Raw genomic sequence first — 25357 nt, forward strand, 5'->3', positions numbered from 1 at the left:
TACTGTGAAAGTCAAAGTAGCAATGTCTGCTAAAGTGCTTTGCCATTGTAAAATGCATGGTAGAGATAGTCGTGACCTTTCAGGAGTAATTCTAGCTGCCACCAGTAATTCTAGCTGTCTCTGAGGTGGAGCACATTTCTGAGATTGAAGGCATTGGGTGAGTTATGCTAACTTTAGTATGACTGTGGGCAGAGCTTTCAGGAAGAAGACTAAAAACTTTATTCTTTTTTTCTCTCCCGGAAGACTGGCAAGTATTTATGTGATTCATTTGCCAATTTTTATTCCATCCACTAGAGATGTCAATTCTTAAATATTTTCAGTGAATTTAGAATTATTCGAAGTGCATGTGAACGTGAAAGCATATGCTTCTTGGGAAGTTCAGAAAAAGTGCATCAACTCTCTGGTGGTTGAATCAAATTCCATTATCTTGAATGAATTCTTAGAAGTTTTTCTTTGAAAATTCATAAATTTCTGCCTAACAGGCTAATGCAGGTGATTATTTTCCAAATACCTGGATGTCATTTTGGCGTTTCTCTGTTTTGACCTTCATGTTCAGGGACAGAATAGCTGTTTCATATGCCACCTTTGAGGATCTGAGACTTGGTGCTTCTGTTCCCATGTGATTGGGTACAGGGTAGAAGTTACACAGGGAGAAGTGATGAGCCACTTGGAAAATCAGGTGTTTATTAATGTGTTTTCATTTTGGGGGAAGGAGGGTTTTAGTAGATATAGTTTTCCTGGAAGAGCAATGACACCCATATCTCAAAAGACCTTACTACACAAAGTGGATCTTATCTTTTTCATGGTTTGTTCTTTTGTTCATCTACCATACTGTTCCATTTCATTTGGTTGATCATCATAGATGGACAGACTTGGAGAAGATGGCTTAGATCATTCATTTGGGGTATCTCTCACGTGGGTATTGCAGCAGTCACAAACGCAGGGCCCTCAGCCAAATCATGTTTTGTTTGGGGAGCAGGGTGTTTTTAAGGAAATCATCTCTGAACGCCTTGAGGTGGAATATGTCCTCCCTGTTTTATACCCAACTGTCTTATGAAATTAAATCACATGCCTCACTCCTACAGGTATTTGAGTATTTCGATGTTTGGCCTATAAAAACCAACAAGATTTGACGAACAGTCTCTGTGGCTATCTGCTGCATTTGGGCAGGTGAAAATTCTAAATCATTGAAAATAAAGTCTCTGCAGAAAGTTGCCTCTCTAGGCGACACGTAGTTCAACCTGTGAAACCTTTTGGGAATCAGCAACAAAAAGGAAGGCTGCATTGTGGAACCCTTTGAAATTGTAGCATCTACGATTTTCAGCCTATATTGGGTTGGGGCACCTGAGAGATGCGAGTGTGGTACAGTGAATGCAGCAGAAAATAAAGAAGGGGATAGCAGAAGTATGTTTAAATTATTTTCTTCCTTCTTCTCTTAAACTAATAGAATATTTAAAATGAGTCAAATACATATTTTACTTGATAAACTGACTTTATATTCACCTATTGGAAACAGTACAACATATTTTACATCAGATTATGAAATATGGATGTTTTACTAAAAGACAGGAAGGACTTTTTCCAGTCTTTTAAAGTAAATACATATTCAAAGGATCTTAAGGCATACCATTTATTCATATTCATATCTATTGAAATACTGTACATCCACATACTTCAATAAATAGTTAAAAACCTGACCTCTTTTTAAATCATTTCTGAATTTCAAAAAACAATTTTTATTGAAAAGATTAAATAGGTAACTTTTGGCTGTCACAAAGCTAAGCACAATGGATAAATTAACAATTATTCAGTAAATTTGATCAATATAGATGATTGGCTTTGATAAAATTCTCAGAGGCTTCTGAGTTCACACATTGGGGTATTTATATGTGTGTGTGTGTGTGTGTGTGTGTATCTATGCATAGATACACATACATACATCTATATATATATCTATATATCTATATATATAGATAGATAGATAGATAGTCCTGAATTACCTGGGTAATTTTCTTAGTTCTCCAGTCTCTACTTTCTAGATATAGCTTGAATGTTATGATGAAGCATTAATTTTTCAGTTAAGTTTAAACACCCCCAAAAGTGGTTTTAAGTTTGACATTCTCTCTCTCGAATCTTTTAGTGTTTCCCGAAAAACACAATACTATAATTTGGGCAGCACTTTTCATTATATAATTGCTGCATAATAGGAACTTAATGGTGTCACAGGACTTACGTTTCAAATGGGATCATTGTAAAACATAATTACACCACTTGCAGTTAAACCAAGAATGCAAATGAATTAAGTCAACTACCCTAATGTTCTTTTCTTCCCTCTCTCCCTTCCTTCTTCCCTTCCTTCCTTCTTCTCGTCCTTCCTGCCTCCATTTTGTCCCCTCTCTCTTTACCTCCACCCTTTCTGTCTTTTTCTTTTCTTTTCACTCTCTTTCCTCCACTGCTCCTTATTTTTCTTTCTTTGAAAAAAAAAAAAACTAGGGGCAACCAAAGGAGTCCCACAAATGGAACTTGTGGAAATATAACGCTGAAATGAATACCTAGAAAAAATTGTTTCAGATCAAAAGATAAATCAATTTCATAAAACTGCTGTTCTGAAATTGCAACAATCTTGTACAGTCAGGACTGATAAAATGGAGTAATCAGACATTTCATATGTCTATAAATGTAAAATCATCTACTTGAACATTATATGCATACATTCACACAAAAAAGCAAATACTGTAGCCTTATTTGAACAATATTGAACTCATAAATACTCATGGTTTCACTCTGTTCAGGGGCCTACGGACTAGGAATGCTGCTGTGATACAGAAAAACATAGTGAATACCTCCTCTATTTAAAATGTCACTCAAGAAAGTCTCTTCTAACATAAAGGCAAATACATATAGCTACTGAGCTATGACTGTACTTCTGTCACATTCTATGGGAAAAACACCAGACCACAAATTCGGAATCATGACAACACTTTGAACTAATTATTTGGTTCATCCATAGTTTATACCTCGATTTACCTCACATTTACCCTACAGACCTTACAAAGAGGAGGTATTTTTAACTCTAGGAAAGCGGTCACTGTATAATATGCATTCTTGATCTGTTTCTTTCTCCCAAACAATGGTACTGATGGTTAACACTTTTTGTGGTAGCACCACTATTTCTAGTAAGTAGATTATTATGGAGTGTGCCACTTTAAAGCTGCAATACAAAAAAAAAAATATATATATAGTTTACTCACCAATTCCACCAAAAAAATTTTTAAAAAGCAAATCAGTAATAATCAAAATTAAAATGCCATGTGTGTTAAAAAAGTTTTTAATACATCCGGCGAAACAATGTCATGAATTATTATGGTGAGTAAATTTAATAGCATTATGCCATATTATTGCCATTTTGTGGAAACACTGTATATTTATGCCTCCTCATTTAGGATTCATTTTTTCTAATTAAAATAGATTTATGGTGTACTTCAGGGCTAAGCTTTACTTGAAAAAAAAGTCATGATTTTCAAGCCATTGCTTTTGGGGCAAACTATTAGATACCTTAAGTATGTACAACCTCCATGAAATATCTTGTGTCTCACTTTATTAGTAGGTTTTTTTGTTGTAAATGTGACTTGCAAGAGGGAACTATGTGTGGAAATCTCTCTATGTAGTGAAATGGCTAATTTCATCAAACTTGGAAAATGGCTTTCAAGTCTATGGTCTTTCTTTAGTAAAGAGTAAAACCATCAAAATACTCTTGTAATATGATACTTCCATGTTCATTCAAAAGTGTAGTTTTCATTCTTTAGGATAGAAACAATGAAATATTCATGATAATTTAATGATACATCTTTAGATATTCTAATCACTGGTGTCTTGTCTTCACTTGATCACATCTTATATATGCCACGTAAAAAGAAATAAAGCACGGTTAATTTTGTTGCTTCTGTTTGGTTTTTTGCCTTTACTTGCTTGAATTGACATGGCTACAGAGATTTTATTGCAGAATTAGTTATTTCAGGGATTGATCTGCTGCATACCAGCATGGAATATCTGTTATAATATATTCTGGAACATTTTCTTTTATATAACACGCATTCCAAACTATCAACGGAGTGCTTGCTTCGGCAGCACATATACCAAACTATCAACTGGGTGATGTTTTCAGGTGGGGAATATGCGAAATGCCCCTGTCTACAGGAGCACTCCAACTATTTACCTGCCTCAGAGCCAGTTGAGTTTGGAATGCTCATCAACCCATGTAATATTAGTTGATCGGACTTTGTGTTCTTTCTGACAAACCATCTTAAAAATTTTGGCGTGGAATAGTGATGCTGTATTGCTAGGCGATTTCTAGGATGGACTGTGCTGTCATCTTAAGGGGAACTGTTTCCCAAAGTGGATCCAACATTCAACTACAACTAAAGAAATCAGATGGTAATAAATTTACCTGTACTATATTAACTAAATTGTCTTCATCACAAAACTGAGTTTATGTGGGGCAAAATCCTCACAGCCCATTGGGAAGGAGGGATGAGATTTTTATAGTCTAACAGCTCCTTCGTTCTCTAGAAATAGGATATAGCTCAACTTTATCTTGTGATTTATTTTTGCTTTCAAATTTTAGGATTTGGCAAAACATTTTTATTAGTTGGAAACGAAGAGAAAATTAGTATTTTATATGAAGGCACACCCATGCTGAACTTACAGGGAAGAGAAGCAGAGCTGCACAGCCAGTTATATTACAAGGCTCATTCCTGAAACCTGAATATCATGCGAGCAGAAAAATCTAGATATGTGTTAGTTATATTTTGAAGAAATGATCTGAAGGCAATATTATTTGCTTTTTTATCAAAAAAGAAAAAATGCATCTTTGTAAATGTGGATTGACTCCTATTGAAACAGGGAAATGAATGCTTGTATTGCAGCCTTAAAGAATCACATATTCACTGCAATATTCGTTTTTGTAAACTACAGCCTGCAACCTAGCAGACCATGACTGAATGCTTTTGAAAAGTTGTAGATTACAAACATGAAATCACAATTAATATCCTCTAAAAGTAATTTCAGAGCTTTCACGTCTTAAAAAAAGGACAATGTGTACTGCTTCACAAGGTAATGTAGCTAATCAAAAAAAGAGTAGAATTAAAGTATTTACATAATGAGCAATTCTACAGAAGGCGATCATCCCCATGTAAGCACTGCTGATTATATCCCACGCTGCTTTTAACAAACTGTACCAGATTGGATCCAGCCATCAGCACTTTCAGAGAATCCTTAAAAGCCTTTTATGGGTCTTTAAATTTATTGTAGAATGGCATTCTTCAGGTAGCATATGCTGGTGAAAGAGGACAGTGTCAACACAAGGTACCAGCAGGAGAAAAGCACGTCAGCGCTCCCGGTAATTCCATACTGGGCTGTACTTGGAGCTGGAAAGAAATGGAAAAGATTAAATCAAAATCTAATTTGTGTCTTTCAGGATCTTAACAATCATCAAAAGGCAGCTGGGTGCACTGGAGTCAGACACACTTAGGTTCACATCTGGTTCTGCTCCGTGACAATGTGTGGCCTCTTCAGCTAACCGCTCTGAGCTTCAGTTTTCTCGAGGGCAAGACAGAAATAATACAACCCACCTGCCAGGGCTGCAGTGTGGACTGGAGGGGAAGCACACAGGCCACACTGCACTGGGCTGGACACATGCTAAGGAGTCCGCACACAGCCGCTCTGCTCATTATTCCTTCTATATGGGGCGTTACTATTTGGGTCAGTGGATAATGCGTAGCTCATGCGTACATTTTTTAACATTTATCGTTATTGAGATGTGTAATCGACATCGTGTTACAAATAACATCGTGCTAGTTTAAGGTGTTCAACAGTGTTGATTTGGTGCCTTTATGAACTGCAAACAGGATTACCGCCACGGCATGGGCTAACAGGTCTAGCACATCATATACTTATCATTTCCCTTCTGTGATGGAAATAATTAAAATCTAGTTTCAGAGTAACTTTGGAGGTTATAATGTAGGATTGTTGTCTACACAATCACTGTGCGGTGTGTTAGTTCTCCAGGAGTCATCTGCTCACCAGGTCTGAGTTCGTACATTCAAACACCATCTCCCTGATGCCTCTACCCCAGCCTCTGGTAACCACCATTCTGCTCTGTTTTTACAAGTTCAGCTTTTTTAGATTTCACATGTAAGTCATATCATACATATACACATACGTATATTTGTGGATCTTTTTTATTGGCCAAATACTGTGCTAAATGCTGGCAAAACAAGAGATTCTCTCTTCCAAAATCTTTTTTTTTTTTTTTTGAGTGGGTCAGGGGGTGAGGTGAAGAAAGATATTCAAACAATTGTAATGGAGTGACACAGAAAATTGTGTATTTAAATCTGCCTGGGCAAGAGAGGGATGATTTAACAGAGTTTTACCAAAGGGGACAGCCATTTGGGTAGAGGAAACAATTTATTCAAAAGGACGAGGGAAGGAGAGAGCATGGCCTATATTCTAGTAGATTAGTCTTGCTGGACCATGAAGTTTGAGGCTTGGAGTCGAGGGAATTGAAACTGGAACTCTAGGCAGATAAAACATGACCTCAGCTGTAAGGAAAAAGAATTTAATTTTTTATACTGAAGGAGCTTTTAAAGAATTTAGAGCTGTTGAATCGTATGATTACTTTTATACATTGGAAAGATCACAGTTTCATACGTAGAGAAGCTTATGTCGTACTTGGCCAAGAGTCATGTTAAATTTTCACTGAGAGATTTCACCTAGAGATTCACCAAAGCTTGGAATATTTCGAGAGTCGACTGAATGGATTCCACTTCATTTCACAAGAGGACCGTTGCTTCTCTGAATGTGAATTATACTGTGTTTCAGAAGTTGGATATTGCAGGCATTCTCAGCTTTGCTTGAGACTGACTCTCCTTTGCCACAATAAAAATAATAGTGATAATAAAAAACCCCACCAACCTATCTTTAACTACCCTTTCTTAATGAAACTTGGATTTCAAGCAATGTTTTCTAATAGAAAATGAATCGTGTAATAATATATATATATATATATATATATATATATATATATATACTAGTTCATCCTCAAATCCATAACTCAAACCCAGGAGCAGTTTTAGTCACACGGAGTTTAAATTACCAGCAGGTAGTTTTTTAATGGAACTTTCACCAATGCCTATATTTCCATATTACAAGAAGAATAAATTGTGTTGTTTATATCTCTAGAAATTAAAGGGAATGAAAGATGCATTAACCTCTGCAGCGGGAAGTTTCCTTGACAGTACACTTGTTGATTCCAGCTGAATGAAGCTCAAGGGCTGAGACTACTACTCTTTAGTAAACACAGAGCAAAATCCACTATTTAACGGTTCTATTGGCATCACAAATGAGTTTTAAAAAATGAGACAGTGAAGAGGAGCAGCATATTGTGAAGCACAAAGATTTTGAAGTTTTGATATATAAGAAGTCTAATTTAAAACCATGAAACTCCTTAAATTATTTTCTCTTGTTCAAGACCTAGAAAAGTGTTTTGTTTTTTTAAAACATAAATAAATATTTAATTGGTCTGTTACCTTCTCAATGACAGCTATTTAAGAGTTATTTTGCTGTTGTTTTTAAAGAATCTTGAATGCAGTAAAACCAGTATAATGGTAAAGGACTAATAATAAGCAAAGCATATAAAATGATTTCATAAATAAGAAATAGATCTTAAAAGTCAAGCATACAAAGCAAAGATAAAATTTTTATTATCATGACAAATTAAATAGTACATTAAGTGGGTAAAGTATAAAGAATCCTGAAAACTCCTTATCCCTTTTTTATCTTTTTTTTAATCCCTCCTCTAAAGTGCATTTTTGGGGTCACTCTTTCCTGAATCCCCTCTCCTCTTCCAGCAAGCTGTGTAGATGACTCTATTGTGTCATTAGGCCACCATATATATTCCTTTTTATGACTATCATACTACATTGCAAATATTCATATACATATATATTTTTTCACCCGATTGTGAATTCTCCTAGGTCATGTTTTATTTGTCTCCGTGTTTCCATGCACAGAGAGTGGCAAAGTCTAGTGTATAGTAGATGCTCAAGAAATGTCTCTTTAATGAATGATTCCATTAACCAAACGAATGAGTTAGAGTTAAAGGTATTTCTCTCCTACAAAAGAGAATCTCTTCTGAAGCAAACCACTTGCATATATAGACCAGAGAACCTACAATACATCATCTTTCATTCATTTAGAAATATTTATTGAATTAGGTACCAGACATTGGGAATACACTAGCTAACAAGGTAGAGATGGTCCTTTTGTTACTTAATTCCATATACCCCACCTCTTCCCCCAGTGCGCCTTTATCTTCTACTCAGCCTCCTATTGTCTTAGACATGACAAAGGTTTGTCAATAATTAAAATTAAATAATACTTTTTAATTAAGAGAGTATATCTTTTTTTCCACTGTGCTCTTAAGTTGTTTGTAAATGCAATACTCTATTAGTCCTAAAATAAAGTAGGAGCCTGTTGCTGCATCGTTAGCCTGCAATTATTATAGGAAATGGACTGTAGAATAGCTATTGATAATTAGTAAGCCAGAAAAACAAAGAGTGAAGTTAGTCAAGGGAACTTTTAGTCAGATATCTAATGCTAAGTCATGTATCGTGATTCACACTCCTTAAGTATAAATTGAGCATGTTTCATGTGCTGGGGATTAAATAAGATGAATAAAACTCAATCTTGGAGGAAGGTTTTATTATAGTTGGAGGTATAAATAAAAAGGCATATATAGGACATTAGGATATATATAATTATAAGAATAATGAACGAACATGGGAGGGCTCTCCAAGGAGTCATGGGAGGTAAGCAGTCCAGAGAGCAGATGCAAATACAAGTATTTTTTACAATATGCGATGATACACACATGAGCACATAGATATCTCACTTTTGAAAATGGTGGCATAGTAGTCCTTTTATTTGGGGGGTTCCCTATTATTATATAACCTTAGTCTGATTGTGTAACTTTGATATCTATTACGGATTTGTAGTGTGTGTGATTCATTAACTGGGTGATTCAGAGCACCGGGCCAATGGTACTAACGTTAGGAGTCTCAGTACTCCTTGGGCCAATTAGATTTGTTTGGCATGTTAAATCTCAACCAGCTATTTGAGAAATTGTAGAATATGCTAATAAATTAAATAACTGTTCACTATTAGGTATTAGCTTGAAGGCTCAGTTCAAATATCATCTACTTCAAAAAGAGAAAAGTTTCGATAACGTCTCATACGCCAATACCCATTTCCCACACTATTACCATAAACACATAAAGGGACAAAATACCTTGACTTCTTTTTTCAGAAGAATATTGTCTTTCCTCATTCATGTTTCACTGCCTTTCTTCCCTCCCTACTTTGAGACTTAGGACCTCCTAAGACCTGCACAGAGTCAGAATACCTCCCTTCGGCGCTTGAGCAAGAAGATAGATCATAAGGCTGATTATGAGGAAGAGCAGGCCTCAAACTCTGAGCATCACTCTCTTGCAGCAAACAATAGAGAATGTTAGATGAACCCACGCTGCCCAGACACAGTCCTGAATTTCCTAGGAGACCTGGAGTGGTGCCTCTGGGGTGGTCAGATCTGTTGGGTATTCTCTGTGAATATCACACTGCTGCTCATCCTAAATAAAATTAGGAGGCCAACGGCCTATGATCAAAGGAGCTGCGGTGCTATGGTAAGAATTCTGGTTTTGTTCTGAGTGATATGGAATCCATAGGAGAGTTCTGAGGCCAGCTGACATTTTTAAGTGATCACTTGGCTAGTCTGTGGAAAATAGGTCATACTACTGAAGGCAAGAGTAGAAGCCTCTGTTAATCCCAGGCCATTAGGGCTCTCCACTGCCTACTGAGGAAAGCCAAAGCACCGTAGCTCAGCATTCAGGGGACTCTGTTATCTGGTTCTAGTCAACTGATCCAGACTCATACAGGCCCTTAGCTCCAGTTGCCAGCCGTTTTCTGAGCACATAGAATATTGTCATTCCTCATTGTCATTTGCATCTGCCATATTCAGAAGCTTAAACGACCTTCCTTCCGGTTCCCCTTCTCTACGTACCAAAGTTCTACTTTGATACCTAAGATACCACTTAGTCCATGAAGCCCCCCAATCTAAGAATATTTAGTCCCCCATTTTTTTGTCCCCCATTTTTATCTGACTTCAGAAATAGTTCTTCTTGAATTTATATAATAAGTTATGTATTTCTCTTCCACTGGACTGTAAGCATGTTGAAGTTACAGAACAGTCCTCCTTATAATGCGTACATCTGTTTCTTATATCGAATGCGTTCAACAGATGTTTGTCAAATTAAATGTGGGAAGATATTCCTAAATATTCATTTGTCTAATCCAGGACAACTCTGATACAACACCCGTTGTCCCTATGCTTTCTTGCATTGAAGGCAAAGTATGTGAGAGGAAAACTATTCCATGTTCTTTCCCACTCCCTGCTTAACTGTCCTGTTTTTTTTTTTTTAAGATTTTATTTATTTATTTGATAGAGAAAGTAAGAGAAAGAGCTAGAGGGAGAGAGCACAGCGGCAGGCAGAGCGAGAAGCAGGGAGCCGATGTGAGGCTGGATCCCAGGACCCTGGGATCATGACCGGAGCTGAAGGCAGACACTTAACTGATGAGCCCCCCAGCTGCTCCTTGTCTTTGGCCTTAAGGAGAAGAATGTGGAAAGGACAAGAGGTTTGCATTGTGAAGAAAGGGAGTAAGAAAAAAAGAAGAGAAAAAGGAGAAACAAAAGGGGGAAGAATTCAAAAGAGGAGAGGGAGAGAGAGAGAGAGAAGACACAGCCTTCAAGTCATGTGTTAGATGCCTTCATGTTCACCGTTTTATCCTTTGGTGTAGTTTGTAAGTCAGAATTTAAAACAAATAACCGGAAAAGTAGGTTGTCGTTCCACCCACTTTCTTAGTAAGGTTAAAGGCGTCCTACTTTTTAAATATGTATAATCTATGGACCGCGGATCCGGATGGTGTTGGTTCCAAGTGTAGCTCCACCTCTTCCTACCTGGACACATTTCTTACCTGTGCTTAGTTCAGTATCTTCATCTGCAAATGAAGAGTCTATCTCCGAAGTTACCACGAAGACTAAACGTGTCACTGCCCTGAAAGCACCCAGCACAGCATCTGACCAGGATGAGCACCGCCTCAAGTATCATCCAAACACCTAGTCACGCGCTTGTCTAGCAAAGTCAGTGTGCGCGATGTGCTAGGCATTCTCCGAGCCATTCTCTGAGCAAAATAGGAATCGTTCCTGCCCCTATAAAGTTTTCTCTTTAGCTTGAGATGTTTTCCATGGAACAAGAATGTTTTACTTCATTGTTAACCCACACTTGATCAAATCAATGTTTCTCTTGTCTTACAAACTTGTCCTCCATGTTATCTATTTATTTTTCTTATTTTTTTCTCTTCGGTATCTTGGTTTCTTTTGGAGGACTTTTATTCAATGTCATTTACTGCTAGATTATTGTCCAGTCTCCCCCTGGTTTGCAGAGTCCTTGAGGCCAGGGAGTATGACCCCTTCCCACCCTCCCACCCTCACCCCCCCATTGGAGGCCTGGCCTTTAGAGAGTCGTTTCATGACTGATCTAGTGCTGAGTTTTGCTTTTCTGGGGCTCTCAGGCAGGGAGTGGAAGTGCCTGGGCTAGGTGTGGAGTCCAGGCCTTTGGGATTTCTCCCAGTTGTCAACAGGAAGATCCAATCTGGGTTTTAACACACGTCTTACATCTTGTCTAATTATGATTATCACTCCCAATTACTTACAGCTGCTGCATATTATTTTCAGTCTTGGCAGTTTTCCCTTGTATTGCTCCAGTTTTTATTTTTAGGCAAAAGCAAATGTAACTGTGAAATATTTAGTTTTGGTATAATACCAATTACTTGCCTAGGCAATTTCCTTAAATTACTCAAGCTTTAACTAAACTAGCTTTGAGTCATATTTTTAAGATTCTTGCTAAAATCTTAGGTGGAGTTACTTTAGTTACATTAACTCTGCCTCCGTAAGAAAAAGCTGGCCTCAACTTATGTTTTACTGAGAAAGCCTGTACCTGGGAAGTGAATGATTTACACCTAAATTAGATTTCATATAAAAAGAAGGTGATTAATGTGGATTCAAAATAGATTGCACATTAGTTTACTGAGAAATTATGCATCATTCATTCTCTCCAAAAAGACAGCACAGCTCTGTTTTATTACAGACTGTGGGAGGCGTCAGCTCAAAAGATATTTTAATGCTCTCGTTAGCAAAACCCACCCCTTAACACCACCATCAGCAGGTGGAGGGGATAGCTGGATTCAGATCACACCCATATTTTCTGGATCATTTAATTCAGCCTAAATACTGGATGGAGTTTAGGGGAGGAAAAGTTTAGGGGAGGAAAAGGAAAAGAATGGGATTTGCTTTACTACTTTGGGCCATGGTGTCTAGAAGAAGCACGCAAGTCTCAGCACAGGTGACATCAGCTCACTCTTCCTTTCTCTGCTATTTCTTGTGCAATCAAGTGGCCCAGACCCTAAGATTGGATGTGCTGTGTTAAAGACTCCGTCTCCTCATGTACCATCTCCCACCTGTGGTCCAGAGGTAGGGTTGTGTGGCTACCCGTGCTCTTGCACTAGGTCCTCTAAGGCCTCCTTCCCCGGGCTCTAGGGTTGAGGATGCCTGGGTAGCACGGTGATGGTGTGGTGGAGCTAACGATGCGAGGATTTCCGGATTCTCTTTTTCGTAGCACACCCTTATCATGCCATCGACTGTTTCCTAGAATACAGAGAGGTAAGTGTGGCCCACGTTCCATGCCGCTCTCCGTCTGGTAGAGTCAGGCTTAATTTATGAGCCTCTTGCCTAGCGAGCTTCGCTTAGTTATTTAGGGAGACAAAGTAGGAGTTGGTAAATGGCTTCGAATTCCTGCCTATCAGCCTTCTTTTTATCTTCTTTAGACGTAATCAGTCTGACAAGTGTGCATTGGTGCACTTTTTTTCAAAACCAAGGCCTAAGGTTATAGCAAATCCATACGTAGATACTTAGGCTTACATTTTAGATTTTTTTATTTTTTCATTTGATCAAAAACTGAATGCCTGTCTTCGGGAAGTGCCAGCATCTTTTACAGACAAGAGCCTTCACAAGCATAAAAATGTAACAACACTGTTTTCGCAGAAAGCGCCTTTATCTTATATTATGAACAATGAGGAGAATGGCTAGAGAAATCACACGATTCCTTCCTCTTTCTGACTCGTGGTATTTCCCTGCCGGCCTGTTGTGAGCAAATCCGAAGCTATTTCTCCGGCAGACCACCATCCTCGAATCCTTTTCTGCCTACTGAAGAGCCATTCTGCCAAAGTTCACACTATACAATCCTATTTACTCAGCATCAACTACATTAGGAATTTTAAACATATGTTTGTCTCTGTTATTACCCATATTCAGAAATCTGCCTATTTGCCGATAAATACTTTTATCTGCAAATGCCAGATGAAACTATCCAAGACTATCACCTCTCATTTGAGCTAAGGAGAATAAGTAAGCAATCACCCGAATAGAAACAAATTCTGCAGCCTTTTTTTCTGTCCTCCACAGTCATTGAAAAAAAGTTTCAAAGCCCAGATTATTCATCAATATCTTCTAAATGTGTGGAATTTTTTTTTTTTTTTTTTTTTTTTTTTTTTTGCTCACTCTGTTTTTAGCAGATCAGAAGTGGTTTACGTGACTCTATAGTAGCTCCGTTTCGAAGCGCGTTGCCAACAGAGGTAATTTTGTGTAGCCCTCAATGCTTCTTTGAACTTGGGCAGAGATTATTTATTCTTGGTTGGTTTGAAAACAGGTTTCTATATAAGCATCATTACATATTTCGGAGCATGCGTGTGTACGTGTGTGGGAGTGCGTATGAGCGTTTCAAAAGCCGGCTTTGTTGTGTGAAATGTATATATAAACATATGATACAAACTGCCTCGACCACACAGATTTTAGTGTGGGCCTTTAAGGCACCACTGAGCTGAAGAAAAGAGGGTTTTACAGAAATAAAAATAGAAACCCAGCTGTGTTCTTAAGGTCACTAATAGTCACTGCCATCAGCTGTATCATCAATGTGACATTGCTCATGTGGTAAAAAGCGGGAGACATTGCAAACCAGTAAACGTTTCTGCAAGTCGAATGAGTTTTTAAGATTTTATATGGGTGGGAGTGAAATGATTTCAGTTTTTACATAAGTGTTTAAACTTGGGGCTTTAATGATCGAGTTATCTTATTGGTTAAATTTTATTTTTTACCTCTTTTGGGTTAGGCACATTATCCTAAAGCAGCTTCTTGTGTTATTCTACAACACTGCTCTTTCAGCATTAAGGGTCCAGAATTTCATAAGGTTTGATGATCCTTTTCGTTTTTTAGAATATTACCTTTACCTTCCAATTTTTTTTCCCTTAGCTTTTCAAATGCAATAAAGGCCAGTGATTATCTGGCCCTGTAGTTCTGATTTACTTAAATTGTTCCACTTGTTATGCTCCAGATTGATTTTCAGTTATTCTCAATGATTCTCTAATCATTACCATTATATTTTGGCTGTTTAAAAAACCTTATTAAATCCAAATGACTTTGTATAGAATTCAAGACCCGCTGTAAGCTTTCCTGAAGCTGCCTTGCCAGCCCTCCCCGGGCTGCTGTCTGACGTGGGCTGCGCTAGTCGCCCCAGCCAGGAAGGCCTCTACGTTCTCAGGACATGCCTGGGTCTTTGCTCCATTCGTGTACTTGCTCATGTTCTGGCTTCATCTGAGATGGGTTTCTGCATCTCTACATGCTGGAATGTACCCATCACTCAGTGCCCAGCTCAAATGCAACCTGCTCATAAAGTTAGATAGAGCCTGTCAGTACTCTAAGGGGTCTCGGGGGTCATCTGCAACCCTCTAATGGTATGGATGAGGAGACAGGTGCAGATGGATGATGTGGTGACGTCACAGGTAAAAATAAGGCTCAAGCTGAGGTATGCTGGTTCTCCGTGCTTCCCTTTCCGGGTAGCCTCCCTGCATTAATATCTGACTCTAATTGGAATTAACCTGCCAATTTCTCTTTTTTATCCACTAGCCATTTGCTTTTACCTACACTTTACCACTCTCACGTTCATCAACTTCAATAGAGTCTGAGTCTCATGAAAATAAGAATTATATTTAATTTACTTCTGTGTTATTCAGAGCATTTGATCAAGTAGTTGGCACTTTCGAAATATTTATTACAGAGGACTACAGATGAATTATTTTAATTTCTGCAGTTTAATGAGCTTTCACTATAAAAGAAAGGAGCACAATAGGGAAGGTCATATCACCAGTGGAGATTTCAGGATTTGGGAACATTGACTACCACTGGTTCTATGTTACTGAAACCAAGAACCTCGTATTCCTGGATGTCTCTGGAGACATCGTATGACAGACCTACAGAGTTGCACACGCTCCCAGAGAACTGCTGAAGAATCGCTCTTGTCGGGGACTCCCAGCTAGAGGTGCTGGTCAGAGATGGAGACGGTGTTGGTAACCACATGTTAGCTTAGCACCTCTATGCTCTGGTTTTGTCTTCCTGGTAGCGTTGTTATGAGTGAGTAGCAGATGAGCTGAGTAAAATGCTTAGCACAGTGCTCCGTTAAGTGTTCACCCAACAGTAGCTTTTAAGATGGATTAGTATTTATGCAAGAAGCACCAATGTAAGCCCTTTCCTTCGGCCCAAGAAGAAGTATCTTGCTGGAATAAGGCAATGTGTATGTCAAAATTCTATACATTTGAGACGATAACAACCACGCCAGCAATGCTCTCCTTCGAAAGGACAGCTCCAAGAACGCAGATGAGAAAATTCACTCATCACACAAGTAATGCTTGAGCAGCTACAGATGCTTATAGATCACTTACTATACTCGGCATACCGTTCTGGGCGCTGGACTCCAGTCCTACAGTTCCTCCAAGTAGATCACGGTGCTCTGAACAAACCATACTCGTAACCCCCCTGGCCCACAATTCATATTTCTTCAACTTGGAATCACCTTCTTCCACTTCCTCCCAAATTTCCAGGCTCCATTTGCCCTACTTTTAGTTTCTCTTAAGGACTTAGTTCAAGGGTCGCTTCTGTGATAACTTACTTGGCCCTTTTAACCATTATTTGCTCCCTCCTTTGAGGTTCAACTCCAATTCAAACTCCTCTCTCATGGCCTTGCTTGCTGACTTGCCTCCTTCCCTGAACTGTGGGTTTCTAAAGAACAGGGACCTTGATATTTCATCTTTCTTTACTTCTCTTTTTCCCTTCCCCAGTGGCTAGCACAATGACTGCACATAATAAGGGCTTAATAAATAACTTCCCTTTTTATCTCCACATGAGATAAATTTGCAAAATATATTTGTTTCACACACCTTTTGTGTCTTGCCTTCCCTCCCCTCCGTTGCCTTTTTACTTTAGCTGCTGCTATGACAACCAGCTGCATGCAGGGCAAACAATTCTGAGATATATTCCACATGGCTCCTCACAGGGTTCCCAGTGGGATGGTGCTTAGTGACCCATAGCAGGGACCAGCTCAATAACACATTCTTGGACTGGCTTTCTCTCTTTCTCTGTTTAACTTTTTCCAATCTCCTACCAGTGCTCCTTGAAATTCCTTTCCAAAATAATCACCTATTAGTGAGAAGCTCAAATTGCGAGGATCCACACAAAGACAACACTCTTATGTGAAGAAGAGAAGAACAGGTTATAAGTACTGTGTCTAGGGCAATTTCATGCCCTGCACCCCCCATGGATAGTGCTTTGCACATAGTAGGTATACAATAAGTTAGTTTTGGATACATAAATTGAGCAAAAGTCAATATTTATCCTACCTCTTTGCCTCTACTCTTCTTGGCTCTTGATAATTCAGTTGCATCACTTTTATGAGGTCTGCATTAATTACATTGTTAGCAGGCACCTCCCCTTAATAATGTAAAAGAGGTCTTAAAATCTTAATTAAATCTGATTTTTTTTCCTCATAGATTTTATCCCAGGAATATTACCCACTGCTCTACACTATTATCATTTTGGTTTTTGCTACACCAGCAACATCGCCTAATGAAAGTTCTGTCTCCTATTGTATTTCTTAAATATTTAAAAGCACTCATGGTTCTTATATTTTTATTATGATCTCGACTATAAAATACCCCTCTCCCCACAACCTTGAAATGCTCTTTCCTCAAAGCTCCAGCCCGCCTTACATTTTCTGCCTAAAGTGATCCATCTTGTAAGATGGGAAAATGGGAAATACAACTTCTATGAAAGGAACGTGGGGACATGAATGCAAAAGTCAGATGTTGGGTGGTCCCACAAAGGATGAAAAGAAAAAAAGACCAATATGCTTGCATAGTGATCCTACCACTGAATGCATTACTCAGTCTGGATTCATACTGATTTTTAAGGATGTTAGTAATATTCTTCTCCCCAAAAGGAAAGAATATACTGCTCATAATTTTTCTGGGCACCTTTTAAAGGCATTTTTAAAAGAGGGTTGGGAATGTTTTAAACTGTCACATCAGAACACCTTACCTCTACCTCGTTTTATGGATATTATAAACTTAGCCACTTATTTTATTGTTCAAAAGAGTTTTGACTGTAATTGAAATATGACTTCTGGGATCACATTAGTAAGTTTTTCAGTCTATGAGTTGATAAATTTTCTTAAAGATTTATTTTTATTTATTTGAGAGAAAGAGAGAGGGGGAAAGGGATAGAGTGCTGGAGCCAACACCTGCATGAGGGAAGAGGCAGAGGAAGAGAATCTTCAAGCAGACTCCCCACTGAGCACAGAGACAGCCCTAGGGCTGGATCCTGTGGCCCAGAAGATCAGAACCTGAGCTGAAACTAAGAGTCTGATGCTTAACAGACAGCCACCCACCCAGGTGCCCCGATCAGCTGATAAATTTATATTCACAGTTCTTTGATCACAAATCATGAGAAGCCTTGTTATTTCATTAGATCAAACCTTAGTTTGTTAGAGATGCCTCTACTTTAACATGCTTTTTTTCTATTATCCTAGCCAAAATATGCACATTTAACTCTCAAGCTGGAAAATTATTCTTAGGTAAGTCAGAAAAAGAGTAAATTAGGAGTAACTGGTTTTTACGGTAATCACATTATTCACACAACAAATGCTTACTGAACACCTACTGTGTGTTAGACATTGTTGTGCTTAGTGCTGAATTTACAAAGATGAATAAGATCTAAGCCTTGGCTTTCAGGAACTTAATGTCAAGTAGGAACAAAACTATCTAGAAGAAAAGGGTTCATTTTCACTAACTCATATATTATTAGAATTCCAGGATTAAAAGAAACTTTGAGAGACTCTATTCTTTTTTGTCAAAGTATAATCAAATCTGGAATCTTGTTAGAGAAAGACATTTCAGGTTTATGCCATTTTAAAGCCAGAAGGGACTTACGTCTAGAGAGGGAATAGCTACACAGAGGATTAATTTAATTCTCTAGACTTCTGAGTTTGGTGTCCTATCCAGCACACTGCATTACCCACATTAATTTATTTAGTATCTTGTTTCAGATTTTTATAACTCCTACTGTGTATCGATACCGAATATAGCAAATACAATCTTAAAATTTTTCTAAATATAAAATGATCAAGAAAATTTCATAGTCTAGCAAATTATGTCACAGTTACATACCACTTTAGTGATTTCAACCAACAAAGCACAAAATGAGGTTTTTATCTATATCTCCCTCTCAAGTAAATAAAATCTTTAATAAAAATATCAGTGATGTTTGAATAATTGTCATATTAGCTTATATTATGAACAGTTAATTTTAATTTATACCAAGGAGAGTGAGAATGCTGCCTGGCACGAAAACAATAGGTATCTATAACATTCTGCATATATATCTAAACTGTCTGGATTCATCGGTTTCTCAAAGGTACACATGAAATCTGGAAATTAGCCAAATTAGCATCTTTGCATAAAATGCAGTTTGTTTTTTCACGAGAAGGATCCATGTCCATTTGATATTTATACCTGAAGTCAGGACCTGAAAGCTTGAAAAAGGAATTAAAGAAACCACAGATTCTTAGAGAGCATAGCCTAGTTTAAAAACAAATGTGTCAAAACAAACAAAACAAACAAAACAAAAAACAAACCCAAACACACAAAAAATACAAATATGTCAATTTGGTTTTATTGCAGTAACATTTCTTGACCTTCCTACTACACCAATACCTAAGAGGAATTGCTAGTGAAATCAGAGAGCCACATTTAAATGCCTGCATTCTAATATGCATTTTCCATTTCACACTAAATTTAATTATCGTCACAATTATAAAGGAAATTTAGCATCATTCTAACAGTCAAAAGAGAATTTCTAAAATTTCCTGTAAGCTTATGTGCAAGATTTAAGGAAAGCAACCATGAAGTCATTTCCTTTCTTGTGTATTCTTAGAAATGTATCTTATAAAAAAGTTTGGGCTATATAACTGTACTCGGGTGTACTTTTAATCTTAAAATTAGAAAAGGCAGATGATTATTTTCTCCCTTCACTGGAAAGAGAAAAGATATTAAACGTTAATATCTCACTGTTACACTTTTTTCCCCCTGAAGATAAAGGGATATAAAAAGGAAGCAATAAGCACTATGCATGTTCCTACTAATCTTACCAGAATCTCCTCCTATATTAAACTAGTTCTTGTCTATCCTATTTAAACTGTTCTTCTGATATTCTTCACATATGAACAAGATGATCCTTTGCTGGGTTTAAGCATTATGGCAGCGACCAGCTTATAAAGAGTAATAGAGCAGCTTTACCTTCACGTCTGTATTAGGAACAAGAACTCACCAATACAAATCGAGTTTTTCATTAAGCAGCATTCCTGTTTATTACAGAGCAACAATAAATTTTTTTTTGGATTTCCATTTAACAGTGAAAACAAATCCCAATTCTCCCATCTTTTTGATGCAGCTGGTTGCACAATGCATAATGTCTGATATACAATGGCAGTGTCTATTGTTACAGAACTGGCTTATTTGTGTATTGAAAGCTTCATTCAAATTTGTATGGTTCAGAATGTTCAATGAAATGCACAAATTGACTGGTTCAATATTCCTCAATTTGTCATAATGGTTTTTGTGCGAGTGTTTTTCTTCTTTAAGACAGTCATAATGCCGTTTTTATTTCATAAAAAAACAGGGTGACGATTCCTGTGAAATCTCACAGTTCAGTGCTAAGAATAGGGTCTTGAGTCAAGTTCAAAGTCACGTATAGAACTATGAAAGCCACCTCGGACTAAATCTGGGTTTAGCAGCCACAGAAAAACCACGGGAAGCTTTACTTCATTGTTTGATGACAATGAAGTGAAAACGATGTGGACATCTTATGAAAAGGATGTTGTAAGTGAAAGGGAGTGGCTGAGACACAGCAAGGTGAGTGTTGGAAAAGATATTGAAACTTAAACAATGTTGGGGGAAAGACTGGTCTAGGGAGATCCCCTGCTTAAAAATATCAGCAGAAACACAAAGGTACTCACTTTGGAGCCTTGCAAATACATCTCTTCATATTGGGCATTAGGAGTCCTTCTCTAGTCCTACGTATGTTTACTAAATTATATGAGTCTAGCAATCCCAATATCCTTAGAGTATGCATCCTAAAATGCATACTCAATTAATTCATTTTCTTTCTTTCTTTTTTTGTTTTAGATTTTATTTATTCATTATGACACACACAGAGAGGTAGAGGAGACACAGGCAGAGGGAGAGAGGCAGGCTCCCTGCGGGGACCTAATGTGGGACTGGATCCCAGGACCCCAGGATCACACCCTGAGCTAAAGGCAGACACTCAACCACTGAGCCACCCAGGTGTCCCAATTAATTCATTTTCAATTCATTCATTCATGCATTCATTTTTATGTCATTGAATTGCTTTGGGGTTTAAGTTAAAGGAAAGAAACCTCGAGTCAGTTAATATGATTTGATTGCCAGATCACTGAATCATGAAAAGAATAGATTGAAAAAAAGTTATTTTTAAATAAGGAAAAACTACAAAACCCTGGAAGAAAAATCAAATGTCACTATTTCTTAGGTGCCAATTAGAGGCGTTTAATTGCATGTTGTTTGTTTGAAGATATTACCTTTTCATCACTTCACTAGTAGGTAAAGAACAGAGAGAGGTCCTTTTCCAGCTGGTTAGACAATGCTGGAAAAAAAACTAGACTCTTGTACTTGACATAGATGACTTACTATTTTAATTCCTGAGAAGATGTATTTCCAGCGTTAAATATAGAGTAGAATAACAATCGCATTATAATTATCAAACATATGGGCAAGGCATGTAAAGGACTGCCCAGAGTGTTTTTTAAAAATTTCTTTATTTAATTCTATAATTACATCATCATTATGACTCCCTCCCCCATTTTTTTTCCCAAAGTTAATTGCTTTTAGAAAGTTTTTAGTACAAAGAATTAGACCTTCAACAAAATACTTAAGTACCATGAGCTTTGGTTTTTCCATCTCTAGAACAGGGTTATTGTGAGTACTAGAGGAGAAGATGTTGGTGACCATGCTCTGTGATGCATAAATCAGTTTATACAAGCAATGTGGGTCCAGGGCTGATAATTGGGTCTTTAAGGGGAAAAAAAAATCCCTCTTAAATTTGTTGTCATTTGTTAAACCAAGAATGGAATGTCTTCAAGTGATCCATCAACTCAATCATGGTTGTTAGATGAAGTGTAAATGACCAAAGATTACTTACTTTGGTGAAATAAACTTCTATTCACCTAAAGTTTAGTTTTATCTATTAGTAATGGGCAAGGTGATATATCTGACTTCTAAAAGTGTCTCTTTTATCATTTATTCATTCATGCATTTGTGGATTCATTTATGAAACATTTCTGTAGTATCTACTCCGTGCAGAACTGCCTGGGTGTCACAGGTGCTCCTTCACCTCCCAAGATTCCTGCCCCCTGGTTGATGGATCAAACAGGAACCTAGGTGATGCCATAAAATAATTTTACAGATGTAATTAAAGTCAATTGACCTCAAAATATAGAGATGATTTGGGTGGGCCTGGCCTAGTCTCATGAGCCCCTCTGAAAGTAGGCAGTTAGGTTTCTTCATTGTTAGTTTTCTTCACTGTCACCCTTCTGGGTGAGATTAAGACCCAGAAGGGTGACAGGGGGCTTGAGTTCAGAAGGGCCCATGTGTTGAGGAATGCAAGTGACCATTAGAAGCAGCGAGCAGCCTCTGTCCAACAGCCAGCAAGGCCATGAGGACCTCAGTCCAACAACCATAAGGAACTGACTCCTGACAACAGGCTGTGTGAACCTGAAAGTGGGTTCTTCTGTGGAGCTGGAAAGTCAAGACACCTTGACTTCAGCCTCGTGGGATCAAACACAGACAATCCACTTGAGCCACACTTCAGACCTACAGAGCTGCGAGCTAGTAAGTGTTGCTCGAAACCACTACATTTGCAGCACTTGTTTCATAGCCAGAGAAATGAACGCAATCAATGATTTCCTTTCATACCTGGACACATCACGTAAAGTGTCAAGAACAATGACAGAGTTAAAGAGACACAAGTTAGAAATGGGAGACCAAAGGATACTACGTCAAGGTGAAATGACTAAGCATCAAACGAGCAGCAGACGTACATGCTCTTACTTCCCAGAGGACGTTTCACCGTATTTTGAGTCCTTCCTGGAGCAGGGGTGCATAGGGCCCGGGAAGGTTTGGCAGGGCAGACTTCTGCTTAGGATTTCAAACAAATCTGTCTTTGAACCCGTATGTCTGTCTTTACTTCAAGTTTTTGTGCAGATGACACTCTACAATCCTATGCTGTGTCTGTTCTCCATGTTTTATACAAACCTTTCCTCACCTTTGCAAACAATAAAAACAAAGCCTCCAATCAGAGACTCCAGGGGGTCAGGACTATTGTTCCTTTCAGTTGAAAGGAAATAATCATGAGCTACTTATAAATCCAAGATTACTCCAATTCATGCTGAGCCCTGAATGAGATAATATGTACATATATGTAATCTGCATCCAGAGTATAGAGAAAAAGCTTGACCAGAAGCCCTGTGAGCACTTCCCTCCCCCTACCCCCCACTTTTTAAATGTAAAATGCCTAAATCTGAACACTTATCAATGAATAACTAATCCTACTAAGCACATAGCCATGCTTATTTTCTAACTCCTTTGTGGTCAAATAATGAATACAGATGATACAGAAAATAGGCACCATGGCAAATTTAGACAAATAGAATTTAGAGACAGTGACAGAAAGCTTAGTCAAGCATAATGCTCACAAAACATAAAGCAAAAATCAGGAAGAAAAACATCAAACATTCCCCAGAGGCTCCTGATTGCATAAGAGGGTCTGACTTTAGAGTCCTTGGGTTTAGTGTAACCTCCTCTTTTTCTAGCAATTCACACTCCTCCAGCTGAAAGATGTTTGCACCATAGCACTCATTATTTACCGTAGCTACTGAAGCTGCAAGAATACCTAAATAAATAAACAAACGAATGGATAAGGAAGTGAATAAATGTGTAGAAGATAAAAGAGTAAAGCCCTGGGTTCATTCCCCGACTTTGCAATCTAATTGTGTTTCCAGTGGGGAAAAAGGCACACACGTGCTCTCCTAAAAACAAAACAAAACAAAAAAACGCTTTTTTATATACAAAAGGTAAAGCCAACATGCTTTTTTACTTGTGCCATTTCTCCATTTAAGCTGCCATTTGCTACTTACTTATCATGTATGAATAGAAGAATGGATGGAATGAACAAAGCATGGATTTTTGTTGTTCCTGCCATGTAAAGTTACAGCAAATAGATTGTAGGGAGGAAAGAATAAATGTAGAAATAACCTAAATCTTTTTATGTAGATGAAGCGAAAAAGCAGTCTCCTTTAGAATTGCTGCTTTAGATTATAATAGCAATTTATGTTAAAAGTCACTATGACAAATCAGCCCATAATTTATTTTAAGAAGTCAAACTAGCAAGATCAAGTGTTCTGTAGGTGGTATTTCATCTTATCATATTAAAACAGTCTTCCAAAATGTAAAAGATAATCTCAACTGCTGTGTTCTGTAAGCAAGCAGAAAATTATGTAAATCTGATTTCCTTACTATGCGTTTGCTATCTCTTTAAAGCTTACTAAATCATATCCAGATTTGTAAACACAAAAGCATTGGATCCAAGATACATTTGCCTTTCAAACACTCAGAATGAAAAAAGGTATTTTGCAGGATGTAATTGAAAAATTCCTATCTGTTTTCAAAAGCTAACAAATCAACAGTTGTGTGAGATAAAAAAAAAAATTACAAGACATCACCTCTTAACTTATTATGGGCTTAATTGCTTCCTCATAATGGAGTGTGACAATGTGATTGCAATAAGAATAACACCTGCTTTGAAAATCACATATCAAAGAAATGCCAGCGAGGAGCAGGAAGTCCAGAAGGCAGCCAGCCACGTCGTCGAAGTTCTTCATCTACTCCTTAGTTTGCACCAGTTCCTACCCCCTCTCCTGTAAGCCTGCTTAGGTGCATTGCCTGAAAAACTGTTGACTTTGTTAGCTCACCTAAAAATGTCTGCCCAGCTTTGAGGCTGCAGAGGCACAGAGTTTGCACATGCAAGTAGTTGGGTATGTATCTGGGCCAAAACTCCGAGATTATCTTCCTCACAGACGCGGAAGCCCCCTGAACTGCAGTGTGCTCTGTCTGTGTAAGAAGACAAAGCCTGCGAGCCAGATGGCACGGGCATCTCGAGTCAGTGGCCAACAGAAAGGCCGGTCCTCATTCTTTCTTTGTTCTAAGAAGAAAATCCTTTGATGTTAAGGTTAATTGGTTAAGTTCATTCATATTGTGGATCTGCATTGAGTGGCATTCCCGTAGCTTGATTTCTTTGTAACTATATGTCTCATCTTATATATTCTTGCACCAATAACTTCCCATCTTGTGTTTGGAGCAAGGGAAGAAATCCTTTACTTTTTCTATGAGGACTTGGCCAGGGGCAGTAAATCGATAGGTTAAAAGGTACCTAAATTGCAATGTTTTAGCCCTCCTCTTGGTATCCCGTCATGATCTCATGGTTGTGAGCTCCAGCCTCATTTCGGGCCCCACGCTCGTGTGGAGTCTGCTTTGGATTCTCTCTCTTTCCCTCTGCCCCTTCCGATCGTGCTCTCTCTCTCTCTGAAATAAACACATCTTTAAAAAGAAAATAAATTGCTATGCTTTAGCTAATAGAAGTGTACAGTAGTTCACGCGCTTCTAAAAAATGAGGATAATGAAAACAAACTCTATTTTCAGTTCCTAACATAGTTAAATG

General features: G+C 38.0%; 1 protein-coding gene across 1 annotated transcript in view; it reads right to left on the reverse strand.

The window, feature by feature from the left end:
- Positions 1-1498: 1498 nt before the first annotated feature.
- NEGR1 (neuronal growth regulator 1) overlaps positions 1499-25357 on the reverse strand; it is an 821559-nt gene continuing 797700 nt past the window's right edge. Inside the window, exon 7 of the mRNA XM_055339346.1 lies at positions 1499-5426. Coding sequence (XP_055195321.1) covers positions 5302-5426 — 125 coding nt within the window. The 3' untranslated portion in view covers positions 1499-5301. The remainder of the gene's footprint in view (positions 5427-25357) is intronic.

This window comes from Nyctereutes procyonoides, unplaced genomic scaffold (assembly GCF_905146905.1).
Source record: "Nyctereutes procyonoides isolate TBG_1078 unplaced genomic scaffold, NYPRO_anot_genome, whole genome shotgun sequence".
Lineage (NCBI taxonomy): Eukaryota > Metazoa > Chordata > Mammalia > Carnivora > Canidae > Nyctereutes > Nyctereutes procyonoides.